We start from the raw sequence: 23,795 nt of genomic DNA on the forward strand, positions 1-23,795 counted from the left end.
TGATTCTTAACTTGTTTATGGTAATTTGTTGTTTCTGCCATTTTTAGTCAAATATTTTCCGTTCACACATGTTTCTGTAATTAAGTGTTACAAAATCAATCAAATTTATTGTGTCGTCTTGTAAAAATATTAAAACGATATTCGTTATAGATCGGAGTGATTCGTCTTATGTTTTGATATTTTGCATAATATTATACGCGAATCTTCGATCACTTCTGAACTAACAGCTTTAAATTTCTCTTCATCACGTTCAGATTATTTTGATCAAAGTATTTCGCTACGCATACGAGCAATATCTTGCTTCGAATCCGTCTGTAGAAAACAACTTCGCGCAGATTTGAATCGATCAAAGCGACCCATTAACGGATATCCGGCGCCTCCATACACGTTGTCTCTAGCGCTCTAGGGAATAGAGCCCGTCGCAGCGTTTCTTTCTTTTCTGAACAGGCGCAGTCCGAGACAACTCGCAAAAGGAGTAGAAGGCTCCTACATAACCTGTCACTACGTAAGTATCCGTGCACACATAACTATCTGCTTTGTGCTTTGTTCGATTGGGGTGTAGTACCTATCACGAGGCTTTCGCTGAGTCACAAGTTCGATCTTTTACTGTACGCGTAACTTGAGGTCAGAGGCGTCGTGGTGTGATTTCTTGGCAGTTTCCGTGTTCAAAGTAGTAAGTAGAGCGTGAGGGATTCCGCCATGAGCGTAATTTTTTGGGGATGTAAATCTGTGACAAGAAATTTCAAATGGTGTGGTGTCGCGGGCGATGACCCCCCAAAAGCGAGCCCAAAGCCCATTGCCTGTCCCTCGCGATACTAATTGCCACGTGTGTTTTCTGTTTCAGCAATAAATTGTATGAGTCAGAAGGTAGAAAAACCAGTATTATCGGGTCAACGGATCAAGACCAGAAAAAGAGGTGAGTTGCATTCAATTTCATAATTGTCCATAAATGGCTGATATTCATTCTCAACAGTGCCATTTGGCATTCCATAATGTTCTCGCACGCGCCATTTATTTCGCTCGTTTTTTTAAGAATTATTATCAAAATTTGTTTCATCTATTGATAACACAGTATCACATTGAAGGTGGAGTAAAATAAAACTAGTTTGACAACTTCACATTCATCTGAAATGTTTTATTTGTTAACCTCATTTTTGTTCATGTGAAATCAAGAATAAAGCACTAGCATAGGTACTTAATTTATGGTGTACTTAATAGGTACCTACATAAAAACTAATGATTCATCAATTCATCATCAAAATTCATGAGCATTGTTGTAAATAACATTTACTTGCCTTACTTAATTAGGTTGAAAAACATGTTTAAGTACATTGTTTTGAATTACTGAATCAAGCAAGGTTTTAACTTACTGTATTCCCTGGTAACTTCTCCCAGTCATTATTGTTTAAAAATAATGAAATTTATAGTCAACTAAGATTCTAAGAATTTCCTTTCTGTCTAGGGTACAATGTTAGTTAAATTAATTAAAATATCAGTCTAATTTCACATGTGACAGTCTGATTTATTATTTTTAATATGATGCGTTGGAACTATCAAAAAAACGGTAATGCACTTACTTGGTTAACTATACAACATGCTATTTTTGATTTCTGTGAAAGTTACTAGGTAGGCAGGTACTTTCAACAGGACAAATAGTTATTTTTGTAAATTTTACTTTCAAAGAATTCAAAGTGAAAGTCAAAATATCATTATTCAATTTAGGCTATAACAAGCACTTATGAATGTCAAAAAAATCTACCACCGGTTCGGATAAACCTCTGTCGAGAAGAATCCAGCAAGAAACTCAACAGGTATATTTTTTTAAATAGATTTACAATATTATATTATTAAATGATTAACAACTTCATTTTTAACAGTAGGTTCGCTTGAAGGGATCGCTAATGCGGATTGGAATTATTCCAATAATAAATTAAAATTATGGACACTAATACAGTGTCACAGTTGTAATTTATGATGCTTTATTGCATGTTTTTAATTCATATATAAATAACTACCAAAAAAATTATTAAAAGTTACCTTTTTTGTCTCCCTTGTGTCAAGTTGGAGAATTTTACAATTTTATGTTTAATAATGACTTAAATAATTATACTTAAATGAAAAAAACATTCCGTTAGGCCCAAAATTGAGCCGTCTGTCAAAGTTAGCGGAAATCAAGGGAAACATGGTGTACCTACAATGTGATTTGATATATTATAAATCCAATATATTATTGGTGGGATTGGGTTTTCAGAAAATTTCATTCTCTATCCATGAATTCTAGAATTGCCAGCTGTAAATGAACATCATGTTTATGTTAGTTTCTGAATTTCCTATTTCTTTAACCAACTTTAAGGGCTGATTACACTTGACTAAATTTAGTATCCTAAATGATTTAGAAACCTTATTTAGGAAAATGTAATCGCGTTTAGCCAAGTAAAAACGTTTGCTATGCTATGCTATCGTAAATTTAGTCAAGTGTAATAAGCCCTTTATTTTAAAAAGAATGAGGTTCTTATTGTCTATTTACCAATGAATAAAATTTACACATGAGTTGCTATTTAAAAGTTTGTCTAGAGTCATATTTGTGGACACATTTTTATAGAAATGGCAGAAACTGGCATCATTTGCCATTAACAGAGTGATGTCAGCAAATCCAATCCTAGTGTTGCTTTAATCACGTTAAGTTGGTTCAACCAAGCCTTAAAAGCTCATTCATTAGAGTCGAAAAATGACTGAATTTTCCTTTCAGATTGTGGTTTGCCAAGTATTTGGTGGTCTTAATATATGGTGGTTTTATTTAATTAATTCAAAATATACTTTAGAGAGAAGTAGAAACTTTGTTATTAATTACCAACTAGGTATTTCAACCATTACCTGTATAGCGCTACCTCACTATATTAACACGGAGCGAGCAACCTTACTTTGTCCAACTTACTGGCAACACAAACATATTTTCATAATTTGCAGTGTTGTGGCGCTTAACATCTCCATTCCCACCCGGTTGCCCAAATTTTTTAGGTACCTAACATTAGTGTTATCAAGAATGGCAACTTTTGTGTACAGTGCCAGCATCAATATCTGACATAGTAAATTGTGCATACATATCTGATAAGACTCTATTTTTACATCTAAGGCTGGTAGGATGTGTCTAATATTTCAGCATATTAATGCAGGGTGACACCCTACCTATGAAGTGCTGCATCCAAAGCAGCAGTAGCCTTAGGGGGTGGCGGTGGTGCGCTCAGGGCTTCACTCAACAATCCTAGTTGCCCAATTTATTATTTTGGGATGTTTTTTTAACGTCAAAAATGTATATACTTTCGATACACATAGGTAAAACATGGGCCACCATGGAACCTTTTCAAAGGAAAACTCATTACGACTTTCCTTGTTAATTAATGCGAAGTTGCGTTTACTGTGAAATGGTTCCATTGTGGCCAATGAATTAAACTCCTTGACCATACTTTGCACGAAAAACTTACTAAGGCATCGCAAAGATCTACCGATAGGTCGCCGCTGTTCTGAAGACATACCTAACTAGCGCTCTGTCGCTCGAGGTTTATCTCATCATCTCTGCCATTATACGTCTCAGAGCTGGGCACAGGCTTCTCCAAGAATGAGGGCTTGGGCACCCACGTGGGCCCTGTGCTGTGCGTATTGGAAACTCGAGGTTCTTAACTATAATGTTTATTACTTGCTAATCGTGGTGTCAGTGGTTTGGTGTCCTTAGAAATTCCTCATGCCATTTGTTAGTTGATGTCCATTAAGCTCATTGATTCTCAACCTTATTTTACCCACCATTCTTTGATATTTTTCAAAGATCTACATTTTCTTTTACTTAGGTACCTACTACCTCTTTACTCTTCCTAATTTTCTCTGAGCGTTCCACTCTCAAACCCCCTGTGAAAGCCTTTGTTAACAAGGGGCGTGACAATCTTGAGAACTTATGATTTTTAGCTTTTAAAATAAAATAAAACCGCATTCAAATCGGTCCACTCATTTAAGAACTACGGTGCCACCAGTGGCGTAGCTAAGTAACCAAAGGCCTTGGGGCAAAAAATAAACTAGGGCCCCAACTAAACTATTTAAAATCGTTTGTTCCGTGTTCGTCGTGTTCCGAGTTCGAAGTACTCCAAATTTCCTGAGTCCGAGGAGCCCCCTAAGCGTGGGGGCCCCGGGGCACTGCCCCGTCTAGCCCTCTGGTAGCTACGCCATTGGGTGCCACAGACAGGCAAACAGACACACATAACACCCCTCTTTTTCTAAAAATAGCTCACTCCAAGCGTTACGTTACGTAAAACACGTTGACATTGTACACAGCCATGAGCCATGACATTGAATTTCTCTGGCACTCCACTTGAATAAGGAACTGTCGCTCAAGGTTGCCGTTTAAACTTGTTAATTTTCTTGTTTAGCAACACGGCTTGTTTACTTGTTGTTTATGATCAGTTTAGTTGATAATTTGAGCTTTTTATCGAGATGATACTGCTGTTCAACAGCAATGGTCAACTTTATATAATTGTGATCAAAGTTCACTTACAGGTAAGTTCCTTTGATCAACTAAGAACCGCTACCGCGCAATATTAGCGGTGTTACCGCTAATATTGCGGAGTTTTTCGAATTGAGTGGTCAATTATTTTTATTTTTGATAAAGAATGATTTCGATGTTTTCTTCATAATGCCTAGTTACGTCACAATGACGAATTAAGATGTATAAAGGTCTAATGCAGAGGTTCCAATCTATTTTTCTCGTAGCCTACCCAATTCTAAATTTTTACTGTACGTTAGACCTCCTGCTGCTACAATTCTACTATAGGTATTCCCGACACCCCTTTTTTTTTCACGACAACGTGGAGCCCTGGGGGTCTACCTGAACCACTTTGAAAACCTTCAGTCTAATAGCCTTATGTGAAAAAAGCTGCTACTTAGAATTGAAACTCAAAATTGTTTTTTTTTAACATTTTTTTTAAACTGAATAGTTTGCGCGAGAGACACTTTCAAAGTGGTAAAATGTGTCCCCCCCCCTGTAAGTTCTAAAATAAGAGAATGATAAAACTAAAAAAAATATGTGATGTACATTACCATGCAAACTCCTGAAAATTGGTTTGAACGAGATCTAGTAAGTAGTAGTCATAAATCGTATAGTAAAGAAAACTTTTATATTGTTACTTGCTGCTACGGAACCCTTCATGGGCGAGTCCGACTCGCACTTGGCCGCTTTTTTCTTGTTAGCCTAATGAAGGGTTCAAATTTCTTTCACTATCTACGGTCCGGGGTAATTTAAGTCGCCTCGTCTCACCCCATCCCCAATGGAGCCATCTCTTTTGCTCTACGGAATGCCAAGTTAGCTAAGGGGACATTTGTGTCCGATTGCCATTGGGCATCTTCCATCTAGGTCAAGTAAGTTTCAAGTATTTTCTAGTGACCTATCAGGGTCATAATTGCTTAAAGCGCAATAATCACAATCAGATCCTTTACTTTCTGTCAAAATATATGCTTAGTTAGCTACTATGGTGACAAACAGATCGTGATTGTAATAAAATTACCGACCGAGTGTCTAATGCGTAGCGTAGTTAGGTAATATAGCATCTTCTTCTCTTTTAAAATATGGCTTTTCTGTCCTAATTAATAGGACAATTTCGCCAGTGTCAAGTTAAACTGTCTTTGAGAGGCACGTTGTACGGTAATTGTAGTTTTTGCAACTTGATAGTAAAATTCCAGAAACCACGTGGAGACCACTTGCGCATTAAAAAATGTTAGACACGAGAGCAATATAGGATTTTGGGATCACTGTTCACTGTTAAGGTTAATCGCCGCATAAAACACTATCAAAATTATAGTTCAACTAGCCAAAGAAACAGAAATAGCAAAATCATATATTGTCTACATCCGCCATGTTCGAATGCTACAAATCGAATCTAATATAGCATCATGTTTGAACATGGAGTTGCTCTGGTTGCGTCTCGCGTTTTTGGGTATAAATTGAGTATTTTAAAACTGTCGATTCATCAATTCGCCGAGCGGAAAATCCGGGCTTGTAATTTATTCAATAGTCTCGCATAGAGTTAACGCATTCACTGCCACCGACGCACATATGCGTTTTCGGAACTTTGCCCAGTGCCGCTGTCATAATCTTCTTAATATATAAAAATGAATCCCTATTTTCCTTGGTCACGGCATCACGCGTGAACGGCTGGACCGATTCCGCTAATTCTCTTTTTTGTGTTTGCTATTGTCAGGAGAAGGTTCTTATATAAAAAGATTAAAAGAAAATTAAAAAAGAAAACTCGTTATTCATATTTTTTGAACGCACATGTGCGTCGGTGACACATGTGGAAGTCGGGTGGCCTATGGTCTACCCTGAATGTATGTTTAATGTATAGATTTTTTGGACTGATTTGTGGTGTGCATTAAAGAATATTTGTATTGTATTTATTGAATGCGTTAAGACGTCAGACAACTTGGCCGAACAAATCAGTTTGACGTCACTCCGAAGCACGGCGTTTATGGGTAAGTTCAATAGGTATAGTTGTTTGTTGCCTCTCACAATAGCTAGTTGATAATGGCCGGTGACATCATTTTGTTTTTAAATGACCTTTGTCAACATGTGGAGAAGTTTTTATACGCTTAGGGACTGTTCATTAGATCCCGTAAAATTCTTTAAGGGCGAAACTAAATTGCCGTCTTAATCTTAACCAGGCTATTGAGACGTTAAGGGGCTGTTTCACCATCCATTGATTAGCGTTAACCGACGGTTAAATGTGATGCCGTCTGCGACTATTCGAACAAAACAAATAGAGACGGCATCACATTCAACCGTCAGTTAACACTAATCAATGGATGGTGAAACAGCCCTTAAACACAACTTCTAAATCTAAATTAGATTGATTCGTTTGTAAAAACAACGTATTTAGTCCGTTACAACTATGTATGTATGTAAACTCTTTATTGTACAAAAGAAAATTAACAAAATACAACTGACAAACTTTAAGATACTTGTACAAAGGCGGACTTATCCCTTTAAGGGATCTCTACCAGTCAACCTTTGAGTGGATGAGAGGAGAGGAGCAATACGTTAGGGTCCGACAAAGGGTGAGTTTATGAGTTAAAATAATGGAAGCTACTATATAGTGCTTTAAACAATATAATACATAAACTACAATATAAATAAATAAACTACTATATATACCCGTTACATATACATATCAGAAAATATTGGAATGTAATTTCGTCTGATTCGCTGATGATAATAACGTCAGCGGGCTATAGGTACCGTATGTGCTGTACGTTTAAACGTAGCATACAGAAGTTGGTGGGTATAAAAACAGCGGCGGCGAATTACAGTAAGTTGGTAAACCGGGTCATATTCACCGTTATTGCTCGACCGTTACGGCGCGGTGATGTCACTCATTTAAATGACATTTGGGCATGGGCAAACATGGCCGCTGTATTTCTCTCAATTAAGTTGTTTTATCGTGTAATGTGGGATTTTCAATACTTTGAACAGTACACATGTACGGTCCAGCAAGCAGGAGAAGTAGATGAGCAGTTGTGCTGCTCAAAATGATCTGAACACTCTTATTACCTTGGCAGCAGTGTCGTTCACTTTGTGTTCTCGTGTGTTCGATCATTGTGAGCACCGTAACCGCTCATCCACTTCTGCTGCTGACTGTACTATATAATTTAAATATTCATTAAACTTATAAGTAGTTTATTTACAGACACAGTAAAAAGACTTTTCATTTCTACGTTCAACATCGTGAATACGGCTAATCCGATTTAAATGAAATCTCGCTAAGACCCATCTCGATTAAACTGGCTTGCGATTAAAAGAAACCGCATCAAAATCGGTCCATCAGTTTGGGAGCTATGATGCCAAATATACAGACACACGGCGTTAAAATTTATAACATTCCCTCTTTTGCGCCGAATGTTAAAAATGATAGAGAACACCGGGTTTGAAGTCGTATTCACCACTCACCAGCACCAATATCTGACACAACAAGGTCTGCGCATAAATATCTGTTACCACTTTATTTATAGGGACGTGTCAGATAATTTTGCACGCTTCGCTGTGGCAGATATTAAACCAGGTGACTATTCAACGATATGTAATTTAAATCAAAAAATATCTGCGCTAAAAACACTTCAAAAGTGTCTTTGTCTTCTTAAGATATGTTCAAAGCTGCCCAATATCAAAAGGTCCAATCCATTTGAGTCTAATCTTGTCCACCGTGTGAATTTCGTTATAAGGGCCAATCAACTACACCGCCGACACTTTGGTCATCTCCTGCGTTACCAAAATTGTCTCTGGCGTTACCAAAAAATCGTACTTCCAACAAGATATTTCACGGTTTAATAGGTTGAACTTACGTAGGATGGCATGTATCATGTACCTACACCACCTATTAAATTACTGAAAAAACATGTTTACTTACAAAAATCTGCATTGTTTGAAAATTGTCGCGGACAGATTAGTGTCGGTAAAAAAGTTGATTGACCCATCATAAACATATTTTTTACATTCCGTTCGACATACGACATCTATATACTACGCTACTGCGTCGCTATTCTAGATAAGTAAAGTGATAAAGACTTGCTGTCGCTCTTCAAGACCTTCACAACTATTTCCTCATGTCTTTATTTAAGCCTCAGATAACGTTACTACGGGACTAGTAATTAGATTATCAATTTCTTTACCAAGTCTATCGTGAAGACGATTGTGAGACTTAACTTTTTCCGTCTACGCGGCTAGAAGCAAGTTCTAAGACTCAGTAACTATAATACATACATAAAATCACGCCTCTTTCCCAACGGGGTAGACAGAGACTACATCCTTCCACTTGCTAAGATTCTGGCATACAACTCTCGCGTCCTCTACATTCATCATTCTTTACATGCATGCACGTCGGTTTAGAGTACTTTTGACCCGACCTTTCTTCAGAACGTCCCCGATTTGATCGTGGTACGTTCGTCTAGGCCTTCCTCTCCCAACGTTCCCATTCACGCTCGTCTTATAGATCTGCTTAGTCAATCTGTTTTCATAGTACGTAACATGAAGTCATTGAGCTCAAGCAATGTTATGTTTTTCGACGAAATAATTTTCATGCCAGCAGCCTTTACCTTTGTTAATTTTGTTTAGTTCAGCCATTTTCAATCGCGGAGCCTTAGGAGCCTGATAGTTTTATACAGTAGACACCGTAAGGTTGCAGAGTCCAATCTCCCATTGAATTGGTTGTTTTTAATCTTATTTATGTTGTCAATAGGATTATGTCACAGTCAAAATACCACAACCAGGTCTTATCACGCTAGTAACATACGAGTAATATTTACCTCGACGTTTCGACCACATTACGGTCTACTCGTGACCACGGCCACTGTAATATGGTGGGAACGTCGAGTTAAATATTACTCGTGTGTTTTAGCGTAATAACTTATTATGATTTATTGTGAGTTCCATCGTTACCAATGGAATGGAGAAAATTGCAAATTAAAAATCCACTAGGTACGATCTAAATTTAACCCTGTATCGATTTAATATGGCGCTAGCAACTGATGAGGCCATTGCTCAGTAATTGCTTTTAATGTGGCCAATTGAAGGCACTCGATACTGCACGAGGCCCTATTGTCAATTGTCAATACGAGTACTTGGTACTTATTACCATCGCTGACTAATCGATTACAAGCAAATCTTGTAAAAATAAAACCTGTTATTAATTAGTTCCGGTGGCCAACTGTGATCTTCCGTATCAGTTCCTCTTCACCTAATTAATGGTGATGGTGAATTATTGACAGCAAATTGATAACTTCCTTTTTTGAAGTGTAAAAATGCAGCGTCGCTTCCCGGTGTTTACTGATCCTTAAAATAATGGATCGGGTAGACCAATAATGGCTGCGTCAAAACCGATCGTCGTGGAGATCCTTAGGGAAGGCCAGACCTGTGTCCATTGTCCAGCGTTGAATATCATCCACATCCATTCTCTTCAAAATTATAATATGTTGTTAACTCGTCATTATCATAATCAGCCGTAGGCCGTCTATTGTTGGGCATAGACCTCCCCCATAGACCTCCAGTTGCTTCGGTTTGGATGCGGCCTGCATCCACCGTGAACCCGCGGCTTTCATCATCCATCCAACCAAACCAACCAGATCAGCCGTCGTGTGGTTAACTTACAAATAGAAAACCACTTCTACTCAATGCGAACACAAAGAAGTTCGCCTTCGTATTATTTCAATTGACTGTTGCCAACCTTTCGGCAAATAAGGTATGTGATTAGCACGCCTTGTTATGTATCTTGCTAAGTCTACTGTAAATAAAATGGCAGTAAATAATTCACACCTTGCGAGAAACAAAGAAAATACTTCCAAGTTTTATTCAATTCTGTGGACACTACTCGAACATTCGATGGTGGTAAAAATCTGTGTATTATTTGATTTATTACAAAATTACATTTCGAGCACTTATTATTATATTCATTAAAATTTCAACTATATTGTTGAGAAAATCAATTAAAATAAAATGTAATGTTGTACAAATTACTGATATTTTAAATTCAGCACAATTTGTCATTGAAACAACAACAAAATTTGATATTTTTAACTATTCTGAAGCATATTTACGCTCTCATTACTTCTTCAAAGTAACTAGTGACTAATAAATAAATATATACCTCGTTTTTCCTGTCCCTCTTATAGCTGGTAGTATTTGTGTAATGTAAAGGACTTAATAAACAGCTGTTAAATAATGGACATGGACAAGAATCTTCCTCTTTTAAGTCGTTACTCTCTTGACAGAGTGGCGCCGTGGTCGTCGTTTGAGGATATGTAGTGAACCTCCAAGACTACTTTCTTGGAAAAATAGTTCGGTTTCCGTTTTCCTTCCACGCCTAGTGCTGGAGTTCGGAGTTCATTTTGGCGATAGATGCACACTCACATCAGGCCTTAAGCCCAACACACAGACGACGGGTGCGGGTCGTGCGGCGGGCCCACGACGGGCGTATTACATGGCGGTGTAAGGACGCACGACCCGCACCCGTCGTCTGTGTGTGTTGGGCTTTAGTCGTCTTTTACGAGATCCACGGGAAGAGATTGATCCGTTCGAATGTCACAGCTCATTACAGCCACCCGGCACCCGATCAGCACCGCCTCGCCTAGTAGTATTCTTCATATGGATTTTTATGGGTATGCGCTCACTACATCAACTCCGTAGCGTCACTGGTTAGCCTCACTCGCGAGGTTGGCCGGCGAATGGACTACTCGCCACTCGATGATAGCCCGCTGCTCGCCGCCATAGTGACTACTAGGAAATTCGTGGACCAAGCGAGGTCCACTCGTTGTCAATGCGGCGTCCCCGTGGACCACCTGTCGACAGCCAGGTGGCTCCAATGAGCTGTGACCTCTATTCTAAAACCGGGCACGGTACGAGCGAGTCAAAGCTAGTTACTTGTAAATGTCACTTGAAGTTATCTAGAAGTTTCGATCACATGATTCCATCCGTGTGTAATGAATTGGCCCACACATGTGGCTCGATGGCCGCATACTACTCGCTGCCATATGGTCGTGATGTCGGCTGTTGCCGAGCAGAATGATTTCCTGTTTTAGATCATTTATACAAGAGTTGTTTGCGACAAACGTTTTAATTATGCCTTGTTTACACGTTATTGCAGTGGTTAGATGTTTCCATTGGATTTAACCAGTTTAGTTGAGAAAAACCTGAGTAATATAAAAAGTATCCATGACTTAAATACTAAAATATTTTAAAGTATACTTTTTAAAGTAAGCAGATTAGAAAACTATATCTTAATTAAAGTACAGGCAGGCCCCTATTTAATAAAAATTACAAGTGCTAAAATTCTACATAATTGTCACTTTTTTGTAACTGAAGATTTAGTTTTAACTGCCTCGACTCGCCAGAGTTACACGCTTCTGAATAGAACTTAAAACCGCAAAGCTGATCGAAGTTTGACGTGAACATACATGAACATGAGTTTCGGGAGCGTAGATTTAGAACCGCTAGTTTAATTTTTTAATTTATTCTAAATCTAAATCTACACACACAAATAAAGCAAAAGCGAGCTGAAGCATTAGAAGACTGCAGTGCTGATTTTCTGCCAGACCCGTCTGATCACGGAATGATACACTAACACCCTGTTCCACCATCCATTTATTAAATTTATCCTTCAAATAAAATTAGTCAATGGGTGGTGAAACAGCCCCTAAATAAACTATATATAAATACCACATCCATAAATAAGCTAAGCGATAGGGTCGCTACAGAACCTATCTTCAACCCTTATTTCATTGTCCACCAGATGAGAAAGAGAAGTACGACCCCAACGGGTTCCGCGACGCGCTCGTGCAGGGCCTCGAGCGCGCTGGCGGCGACCTAGAGGCGGCGTACAAGTTCCTAGACGCAGCCGGCTCCAAGCTTGACTACCGCCGCTATGGAGAGGTCATCTTCGACGTGCTCATCGCCGGGGGGCTGCTGCGTAAGTATCATTAGCCTATGTCACTGAGCTCGATCCTCAGCTCTCCAATCCCTGCCTGCTACCAGCTTGATTGTTGTTTTGGGACCGTTTGGTAACGTGCGCATTTTAATTTTAGTTATTTTCCCATGTCACGAATAAAGGATAATTTCTATCAAACTGCTCGCATCGCATCGGATCAGAACGGATTTTACAATCTTTAAATGATAGTAAATCATGGACACAGTATTTAAATTCTAAAAATTACCAAACCTTGGCTTGGCGGCTACTGTGTAGTCGTAGTCGTAGTATCGTTTAAAAATTGTAAAATCCGTTCCGATGCGATGTGTGCAGTTTTTCTTTATCTTACCAATACCCAGTATCGTCGCCCCACCAGACTTGTGCAATAAGTAGATCCTCTGTAATCCAAACAGCTGACAAATCCCAAAACTCATTCTGTCGGTAACTCATTGGCTGCTATATTCAGGATGAATGTCCCCTCGTAAGTCCTGATTTTTTTTTATCAATTTTATCATACATAGTTCTACAGGAAAATTACTTACATAAATTTCAAGTTAATATTTCATTGAAAAATTTGTACTCCACCTTCGGCAGTTTCTAACAATTTATTTGTACTTTGTGAAGTACACGGGGACTTACGAGGACATGTATTTGAAACTTCCCATTCTTCCCAATTTCCTTTTCAAATGATGAAACAACTGGCTAGAGATCTGAACAACTCGTGTCGACAAACCCGATCTCGTTCATTTACTTCTGACGCAAGCTCTCCATGTTACACCATTCCTCAATCACTATTGCGTGCTCAAATGTGTGCGTGTATGCAGTTCCCGGCGGCGGCGTGTCGATGGACGGCGAGTCTCCTAAAACCAACACTTGCATCTTCAACGCTAGCGAGGACATGGAATCGATGCGGAATTTCGAACAGGTACCTAAATAAAATCATTTGCGCTCCTTCCACCCGAGTAGCCTAATGTTTAGAGAACTTGAATGCGAAACTTGATTAAAGTCCCGGTTTCGATTCCCGATCGGGGAAGATATTTGCAGGTATGAGAAATATGCATGTTTGTCATTAAGAATTGGATGTTTAAGGTGACCGTAGTACCAACGTGGCAGGCAAAAATATATTATTTGTATCGAAAAGTATGAGACTATGCCCACTAGCATATTTCCTAAACAACCGTCGCCGAGACGTTCCTATTACTGTCATGGCATGATACGGGGTAGTGAGTAGAAACCTTTACTAGCAAGTAAGTAAGACTAAGCAAGTTTATTCGTTGTCACACCACAACCTTGCTTAGTTTGGTACAATGTCAATTCGCATCAATTGTCCCATGCGGCCATGATACTTACATTAGATGGAAAAACGGATATTTTCTATACAAACTCGCACCGCTTATTAAAGGTAGAGCTAAAACGAGTTTTAATGATGAAAAACACGGCTAGAGTCCTGAACACGAGTGTTGAGAAACCCTTTCTCGTTCATTTTATGCTGAGTAAATTGATCCTGGAGTTCTTTATAGACAGACATTTCTGCATTTGCTGAACATTTTTTATTTTTATTTCTAGGTATTTGTGAAGCTGATGCGCCGATACAAATACCTGGAAAAAATGTTTGAAGAAGAGATGAAAAAGGTAAGGAAAGAAAGAACACTTGTTTTATTGAATACTATTACGTGTTGCAAAAGTTATGCAGCCATTTTATAGTTCAACTCAACACTAAAGAATATGTAGACGTTAAGATGGGCTTCCATTTTTTATTTGGGGGGGGGGGGGGTTTGCCATAATCCCCACGCTTGGCAGGCGGCATGGGTTCTTCTGGTTTTTTTCCCTTAGTCGCCTTCTACGACACCCAACGGGATGAGATGGGGGGGAGCTATTCTTGTCCGGCCACTCCACGGAATATGCAACCGGTGGATGCAAGTGGCGAGTTGTCGTTCATTATGGCGTTCTAAGGAGGAGGCCTTTATCCAGCAGTGTTTGTCTTCCGGCTGATGATGATGAAGATGGGCTTCTGGTCCGAAGCAAGTGTTGGCTTCGTCAGAATACCGTGATGAGCGACAAAATGCGTTTCTAGCGCAGTAACACTGCCGCCTTGTCTAACATTAATTGCCGCTTTACCACGCTGCGACGGCATTAATTTCCACCAAACTCGTAGAATACGAAGGTAGCATGAAATTGTGAATGCGCAATGACACATACTACGTGTTGTCTATTTGTACTTAATACTATTGTTGTGTCTTGGTTGTGAATAGATGTATTTTCTTTATTTCATTTGAATGCGATCGCAAACGTCAGCGCGTTGAACAATACGGGCTCAGCTTTACTGTTTGTTTAAAAATAACGTGTACTGATGCATTGACGTTTCTTTACAGGTGCTGGTGTACTTGAAGGGATTCGAGCCACTCCAACGCATCAAACTCGCTCGCATGACTGCACTCTGGATCGGTATGTACCATGAACTGAATTGAATAGGCCTTTGAGTTTATACCAGAAAATGTCTGTATCATGGCCGATAAAAAAATTGTAGCATAATGTCAGTTAGGGTAACCACAATGTATACTGCACTAATTAGAGCCGGGGCGCGCTTTCTCCGCGTCTCGGTGTCGGAATGTGCGAAAGAGACTGCGCGGGCGGCTTCGTGTGGCGCGCCGAGAGCGGCGCGTCATCGCTGCCCGCTCTACAGTTAACATTTTATCTATCTATCTAATACCTTTAAACGAATCCCGATCTTGATCAGAATCCCGGAAACGGCTGCAACGATTTCGATGAAATTTTGTATGTAGGGGTTTTCGGGGATGAAAAATCGATCTAGCTTGGTCTTATCTCTGGGAAAACGCTGGTTGTCGAGTTGTAGCCCGAGCGGAGCTCGGTCGCCCAGGTACTTATTAATTAACTACACAAGAACAGAAGCCTTATTAAGTATTTGGAATGACGATCGTTTTCACCACTTCAGCCAGATTGCAATATCGAGCTAACATGATCCGCATAGAATACCGCGCCACGCTTATTTCCCGCGCGGCCTCTTTCATGTTAGCTCGAATATTACAACCGGTACGGCCTCCGCACCGCTCCGCCAACGCTGTCGGTGCGTTTCAAGCTTAAGGCTTCCGGTCGCGGTCGCTAACTTCGTAACGACACCTAACTTCACCTATTTGTTGACGCAGGCAACGGGTGCGTGCCACCGTCGGTGCTGCTCGTGTTGATGAACGAGCACATCGTGAAAGACAACCTGGCGCTGGACTTCGTGCTGGAGGTGTTCGACTGTCTCAAGCAGGAGCGCGGCACCGCCTCGCTCGTCACTGCGCTCAAGAAGGGACAGCTCGAGGGAAGGTACGTGCCACCGCCCGCTCAGCTCACACTCTACGATGCGATAAGATGGCGTAATGAGGGCTATCGCGAATCAATTCGCCGCTAGAGGCGCTAGTGAGCTACGTGGGTTTATTTATAATTAGAATTATTTTGTGAATATTTTGCAATATCTGAAATTAATTATGGCAAATATGCGTTCCGGGGCAATGAATGCCTGTGTTTTGAGACAGTTTTGTCTTTCGGAAACCTTTGTCCTCCCTTTTTTCCGAACAAAACGGGGACTTTGCAACATTGTGGCATGCTCGATATTTTTATGCTACGGTTTTAAGGTGTATTAAATATGATTTTAATCTAAACTTTGTTTTCACGCCCGTAATAACAGACTTTGAAAGCCATACTTAAAAACCTCATGCAACAGTGCGCCATCTAGTGAGACAAAAAACGATAGCCCTCATTCCCACGCAGTCTCAGTGCGCACACATTGAATTTCTTCGAAGGCGTTTGGGTGGATCACACACACACACAAACATCACCAGCCTGTGTTCCCAAATGGGGTAGACAAAGCACACGAAACGTTTACCGCTTCGGAGCCACTTTTAGCAATTTTAGGTTTTAAGTTTGACAAAAACGGCACAATAGTGACAGGTTGCTAGCCTGTCGCTTACGGTATATCCTCAGTCGCCTCTTACGACATCCACGGAAGAAATGGAGAGGTGAAATTCTAACCCGACACCACACCAGTGTTTGAGTAGATGGATGTACTAGCATTTTGACCACCACCCAAGCAGTGAAAGGAGAGTGAGTGTTACAATCTTTGAATATGAAATAGCGTGCGCCGTAATATAACCTAACCAACAAAAAGTTGGAAAACCCCGACTTGGTCACTTCAAAGTTCAATATCTCAAAAACGGCTGAACTGATTTTGATAAAACATGTCTAAGAACCATCGCTAGAAAACCTTCAATAATATTCAATAAAAAAAAAACCGCATTCAAATCGGTCCACCCGTTTAAGAGCTACGGTGCCATAGACAGACAGACGCGCACACAGACACATAGCTTTTTGCGTCGGGGGTTAAAAATGCCATTTCACAAGTAGGGAAATCTGCATCAGTGAAAGTCCCATGGTATGAAACCAGGTTTTACAATTTGAGGTAAAATTTGTATGAAGCCATGGGAGATAACAGCGACATGTACTGGTTCTCCGCACCATTGCGGCAGAGTCATAAATGACGCTACATGTAATTAAAAGATAAAAAATTCAGTCAAAGTATCTTTATTCAATTTAGGTTAAAACAAGCATATAAATATCAGAAAGGCTAACCAACGGTTCAGAAAAACTTCTTTCCTTCAAGAAACTTAAAGTATATTTTTCAAAACAGATTTTTAATGTTGTTCAGCATCAGAAGTATTTTATGAATCATTAATTTTATTGGACAATGGATTTGAATTTATTGGATCAATAAAAAAACATACATACGACGTAGCTGTAAAAATATGCAAGTTGAAGTGGCAATGGGCGGGCCACATCGGTCGAAGAACAAATAACCGTTGGGGAAGAAAAAGTTGAATATTTCGCAAACATATCACTGAATCGAAAAATCGTCTTAGCAAACCCCTAATGGTTTTAAAAGACCTATCCAACGGTACCCCACACTATAGGGTTGGATGAGAAAAAAAAATACCCCCACTTTACGTCTATGGGAGGAACCCTAAAAATTTCAATTTTTAATTGTACCATTTTGTCGGCATAGTTTGCCTATATATCCGTGCAAAATTACAGCTTTCTAGCATTGATCGTCCCTGAGCAAAGCCGCGGACGGACAGACAGACATGGCGAAACTATAAGGGTTCCGTTTTTGCCATTTTGGCTCCGGAACCCTAAAAAGACAGCACGTCGCCTATACATTTCTGGTAGTATAACGTGTACGGTCTATTGCAGGCTGCTGGAGTTCTTGCCGCTGAACCGTCGCAGCGAGGAGGCGCTGGCGGCCGCCTTCGCGTCGCGCGGCTTCGCCGAGCTGCTGCGTTTGCATCGCGCACAAGCCTCGCAGGTAAACCAGCTTACAAGCGTACCAGGCTACAACTAGGCTTCGGTTACACCAGCGGTTCTTAACGGTTTGCGTGCGTTTCCACCAGAGATGTGCACGGTTCGAGGATATTAATCAATGGATATATATATCATGATCTATATCCGATATATATCAAATGATTTTGTATGATATAAAATTGGTTTAAAAATTTGATATTATTAAGTAATTTTTGGCTAGTTTTTGGCCTTTGTTACTGTATTTCTACTTCCCAAATGTAGATAAATAGTAGGGTTCTAATCCATTAATGGCAACACTTCTGCCGGCGTTAATGGCGTCAGTCGTGTCAGAAAAATGTCGTTACGAAAGAGTAAGTTTTTGTTGTGTTTATTCTATTATTTTTTACAAAGAAAGTAATTGATAAAGTGCAGAAACAATTTTACTTAATTTTTTTTACAAGTAATAATGAATGGCTTTCATACAAAATAAAAAAGAAAGAAAGAAAGAAAACATTTATTCGTGACAAACATAAGAACAATGGATAAAAAAAATAAAGAAAAAAAAATATAGTTTTGCATGTCAAATCAGCAATCTGCCAGTCTTGCGAACGGCGCTGGTCTTCCTTTGGGACCATCTGGTCATCATACACAATAAAAATTATAAATGGATATATTATATCAAACTTTTGATATATATCGGATATACATAATAAATATAACCCTGGAGATGTGAGAGGATATGTTGCGAGGAATGTGTTTTATATGAACCGATAGAAACGCTGCATTTATTATTCTAGCACAGCAACGCTCTGGTGGAAACAGCTGAGCGGAGCGAGGCTAGGTAAATGGATCGTTTCCATTGGTTCCTGAAAAAAAAATTCCTCGCACATCTCTGGATGAAAGGAAGCCTAAAAATTGGCGTCATTATAAAATAAATAAAAAAGTATTTTTTTTTAGCACATTCATTTAATAAATTTCGCGACTCATTCTAAAACCGCCCGCGACCTTAATTTGGGTCCCGACCAAGGTTAAGAAACGCTGGGTTACGCGATAATTCTGGCGCCAGTTCAGTCCATCATTCTGGCTTTCTCTCTCCTTCACATCGTATTGAAGAATATTATTGAAAACGTTTAATTTTCCTGGGTCTGGTCTGGACCAACCAAAAGTCCGTCAGTCTGAAAGGGTTACACAGTAATTCTATCGTCATTTTGAACAGAATGATGGACTGAACTGATACCAGAATGAGTGTGTAACGGAGTGTAACCGATAACTAAAGCTCTGGTTTCCTATGATACCGTCGTAATGGCATGTCATTTATTCCTCTTAATGTTAATTCTGAACATCTTATCCCAAAATGATGAAAACCGATGACGAGTCAGAGCGGCGGGGCTTGTCGCCGCGAGCGTGCGTCGACTGAGTCTTTCAGGACACGCAATGCTGGCGGCGTGATGGCCTCGCTTCTATGTCGACATGGCAATCTGATTATCCCTATATTGCACACCCTTAATACTACAAATAAGAGACTTTAGCCACTTCCAGCCAACTAATATGAACACCGGTTGCCTAGGTCTTGGTGATATGACTATTATTCTTTTTGATTCCTTTTAGATTATAATTACATCAACCAACAGGGTCATACATAATTAAGTGTGTCTTAAATGTCTAGAAAATTGACAGATTCTATTGAAAAGTAGTCTAGCTAACCTGTTGTGGGCAAGCATATTAGCATAGTAAAAGAGAACAAGTAGGTCCACTCCGACCCTTTAGGAGACTTGACTGCCTACTCCGGCGCGGACGCTTAGGGTTGTCGACGTCTATTTTAGATTAATTACCTACCGGCAAGTAATTGTAGTACGAAAGTTAACTTAAAATTGTCTAATGTCTGTGTCTAGAGAAACCAGACAAATTCTTTGCCGTTATATTATTAGTCTTATACTAAATTTAAAAATATTATTTATAAATTCGCCGTAATGGTGATGGCGACTGTATACATACCACTCATGTATAGCTACACATAATACTATATATAACTATAATGTTCATAAGTAGGTAGTTATCTATTATTTTTTTATGTCCTTGCACGAAACTATTACACTACACTTATTTACCACTAATTTACAACTATACCTAATACAAAAAATACGTAAGTACGAGTACGCGAACGTAAAAGGTCATCATCTGCGCAAGACGAGCGAGCTAAAATCAAAACGTACGGCACCGACTGCAGCGCAGCGCAGCCTTGACTAAAGAAAAATTAATCCTCCTTTAATTATCAGTGTGTGCGTGCGGCGCGTGCGTGCGTACCGGCGCCAACCGGCGCGCACACATTTAAGCCGCGCGATGTACTTTTGTTCGTAGTGAGCCCACTTGTTCTCTTTTACTATGATATTAGGTTCTATAAAAACCGACTCTCATTTGTAGTATTGTAATAATAAGCGACCTGAACCCAAAGTCAAGTAGACTTCCACTAGAGCAGCACTAACGTGTGTGTGCGTGTGTGCGTGCAGGAGGCGCGGCGCGAGCTGACGCAGGCGCTGCTGGACGAGCTGGCCGACGAGAAGCCCGTGCGGGACCTCATACAGGAGCTGCGCGACATGGCTGTCAGGGACGCCATCCCCGACCACGAGGTCGTCGCCATCGTGAGTACACCACACCACGCATTATACCTACACTCTAGCTAGTGCCTTAGCCACATTACGGGTACGTACGCACTATGCGGTTGGCTTTAAACTGTCGCTTGAGAAAGAGAGGCGCTGTTAGCATAGTGCGTACGTAGCATAGGCTACGTAACCTAAGACATGGAAAGTGGCGATGATAGAAAGCAGTAGCGAAGTGTGGCTATGGTCGTTATGTCCACTGCTCTCGTATTTTTTTTGGTACCTGAGGTAGTAGAGCAGAATAGCTACTATAGTAGCGTAGAATCGTCCTATGACTATTCTCATCTCTTTCACATTGGACTATTGGATTTTTTATACCAGTTGTGTAGACAAATTAGCTCCAGTTGAATGATGTTGAACCCAAACCAGTAAAAGAGGTACATAAAATAAAGTTGCCTGTTCATACTGCTGGTGAAAACGATGGTGGAGTTTCTTGTTTCTAAGTCTAGTTCCTGGTGGGTCCCAATGCAAACTTTGGCGAGAACGGGAAAGGGAAGGGACCTTCATTAAATTTCCTCTGAAGTCTGACAGATGTGTGACATATCGATATAGCAGCTTAGTCTCCTTCACACTAAAATTATAATTATTACTCACCCTTAAGTTCTTTAACAAATTCAAATGATGAAACTCGATGACGAGTCGGAGTAACAATTCGAGACGTCGCGAGCCGGTAGCGATTGAGTCCTTCAAGAGTTACCACGCACGCGGCGTCGCTGTCTTGCTACACTGTCGATATGGCAGTCTGATCCCACCTTAAAGACTCGGTTAACCTTTTAAGCTGATGGGTTCTTTGTTAATGGCAACGTTTGTTTAGATCTGGCAATGCGTGATGTCGCGCGGCGAATGGAACAAGAAGGAGGAGTTGTTGGCGGAGCAGGCCGCCAAGCATCTGCGGCACTACACGCCGCTGCTGGCTGCCTTCGCGCAGTCGGCTAAGGCGGAGATCGCGCTACTCACCAAGGTAAGAGCCATAGATGTTACAAAAACCCTGTCCTTTAGCATGTTGTTGTTCCAGATGAAAGTCGCATAAAGCGCCACGTAGCGAGGTCTGCTGGGCACCGCAGTTCTTGACCACATCTCCAATTTTGAAATTCGGAATCGGAAACTGATAGGAGTTGTGGATGTGGGCAGGAGGGTCACACGATTGAAGTGGAGATGGGCGGGGACACTTGGCGAGACACGCCATCAACAGGTGGTGAACAATTTCCAAAAAATATTACCGAACCAACTGATACAAAATTCAAACCTATTGTGCAAGATAGCATTAATATCTAGTGTATTGTAGAAATGTCACATATCTCATCATTGTTTCTGTTTTAAATAAAATAAACCTCGTTTCTTACCTGGTACTTCTCAACAGAGGATTTTCCAAACTGATGCCTAAATTGAATAAAGAAATTTGATTTAATTTAACTTGAAGTACAACCTATTTACCAGTTACACTTTCAACTGTAATTAACATCAGCTGTCCCGGAAAAACGTAGTTGCCACGAGATAAGCAAAGTTGTAGTCAATAGCACAATGATTGTGTCGTTCCAGGTGCAGGAGTACTGCTACGAGAACATGTCTTTCATGCGCGCGTTCAGCAAGCTGGTGCTGATGCTGTACAAGAGCAACGTGCTGTCGGAGGAGGCCATCCTCAAGTGGTACCGCGACCCCAACTCCAGCAAGGGCAAGCTCATGTTCCTCGACCAGATGAAGAAGTTCGTCGAGTGGCTGCAGAGCGCCGAGGAAGGTGGGTGCTGCCCCCCACACCCCACACCCCACACCTCAAAAGTTACGAGTATTAAAATTCTACATAATTGTCGCTTTTTTTGTTTGAAACATTTAACAATTTATTCAGAATTGTAACACTTGTAACTTTTGTGGTAGAACGCGTCAGAACTGTCTGTTTCATACATTTAGTGAGGTAGACACATAATACATTGCATTAGAAAACTATTCATTGCGCTATACCATACGAGTGGAGATCGTAAAGTTGGACCGATTCGCCGGATTCTTGCTTGCTTGTTGCATAACTTCGATTGCCTAGAAATCAGTTAGATTCATATTTTTAAGGTAATGCATGTTTCCAGGAAAAATACCACCTTAGGCGTCAATTATATGAATAAAGCCACGACATTTCCATAGTTTTGTTTACATGAAAAATTCCGACGAAACAAGAATCCGTCAAATCGTAGTTAACCATACGAGACGATTAAGCTAGAAAAGTTCATTATTTTATTTGGTACAAGTATTTTATTTTTATAAAAAGATAAGTCCGGATTATTTACCTTATTTTCTATTGCAAAAAATCGAAGAAGATCAAACACTTAAAGTTTGCAAGGGATCCCGTTCGGACGCGTCAGACGAATGTTTATCTGGCTTTAGTTACGATGTCCATTTCAAAATTCCAAGTCACCAAAAATCCAGACATCACAATGTTACTGCACTAATTAGAGCCGGGGCGCGCTTTCTCCGCGTCTCGGTGTCGGAATGTGCGAAAGAGACTGCGCGGGCGGCTTCGTGTGGCGCGCCGCTCTCGGCGCGTCATCGCTGCCCGCTCTACAGTTGATATTTGACAATTAGATAAAATACTACCGACTATAGGTTTATGAAAAACTAGCTGTTGGCCGCGACTCTGGCTGCGAAGAATTTGTTTATCGCATTCCACCTTTCCAGGGTCTCACTATCTCCATACCAAATTTAATCTCAATCGGTTCAGCGGTTTATTAAGCGTGAAGAGGTAACGGACAGTCATTTACGAAAACGGTGCGGAATCGCAATGACGTAAACGTCAGGACTTTACCGAACAAAACTCGTGACGTTTACGGCACGACACTGCAATTCCGCACCGTTTGCGTATTTTAATCAGCGGTGTGGAAAGTATGCAAAAAAACGCATAGTCACTGCGATTCCGTGCCGTCACCGTTTTTTAAGCAGCAGTATGGCCGCTCCTTTAATCCTAATCCCCTGAACTAACCCCATTACTTTATGAGTTTGCCTACCTTACAGTTTTATTGTGTACCACATAATAAATAAAGTTTTCGTTCCCCAGAATCGGAGAGCGGCGAGGAGGAGGATTAGTGTAAGAGCAGCGTGAGACTGACCAGCGCCAGCGGCCGCACCCGCCCGCCGCGGGCGCGACACACATACTGATAATAAGCGTACTATGTTAATAACGATATAATAATTAAACTAATTGTTGAACACCGTGAGCGACCGTAGGGGACAATGTTTTCTACAACTGTATATTCATTTCTAAAGTAACATGTTGAAATACAATATTTTTTATTCAATTTTTTTAGGAAAATTCCAATAAATGGTGGCAACACTC

At 40.4% G+C, this 23,795-nt stretch overlaps 1 protein-coding gene across 2 annotated transcripts; it reads left to right on the plus strand.

Annotated features, from left to right (window-relative positions):
* The first annotated feature begins 72 nt into the window (after positions 1-72).
* kra (basic leucine zipper and W2 domain-containing protein kra) lies at positions 73-23,795 on the plus strand. 2 transcript variants are annotated; one of them, XM_074103356.1, is made up of 12 exons: positions 73-505; positions 845-916; positions 12,312-12,488; positions 13,310-13,410; positions 14,052-14,117; positions 14,858-14,930; positions 15,650-15,815; positions 17,736-17,847; positions 20,330-20,461; positions 21,294-21,440; positions 22,019-22,214; positions 23,517-23,795. In XM_074103356.1, exons 2-12 carry the CDS (start codon positions 856-858, stop codon positions 23,543-23,545), a joined length of 1,260 nt encoding a protein of 419 aa, XP_073959457.1. In that variant the 5' UTR covers positions 73-505; positions 845-855; the 3' UTR covers positions 23,546-23,795. The 2 variants fall into 2 exon arrangements, with proteins under 2 accessions (XP_073959457.1, XP_073959458.1); XM_074103357.1 differs by lacking the exon at positions 73-505 and adding an exon at positions 568-673.

This window comes from Choristoneura fumiferana, chromosome 20, assembly GCF_025370935.1.
Source record: "Choristoneura fumiferana chromosome 20, NRCan_CFum_1, whole genome shotgun sequence".
Lineage (NCBI taxonomy): Eukaryota > Metazoa > Arthropoda > Insecta > Lepidoptera > Tortricidae > Choristoneura > Choristoneura fumiferana.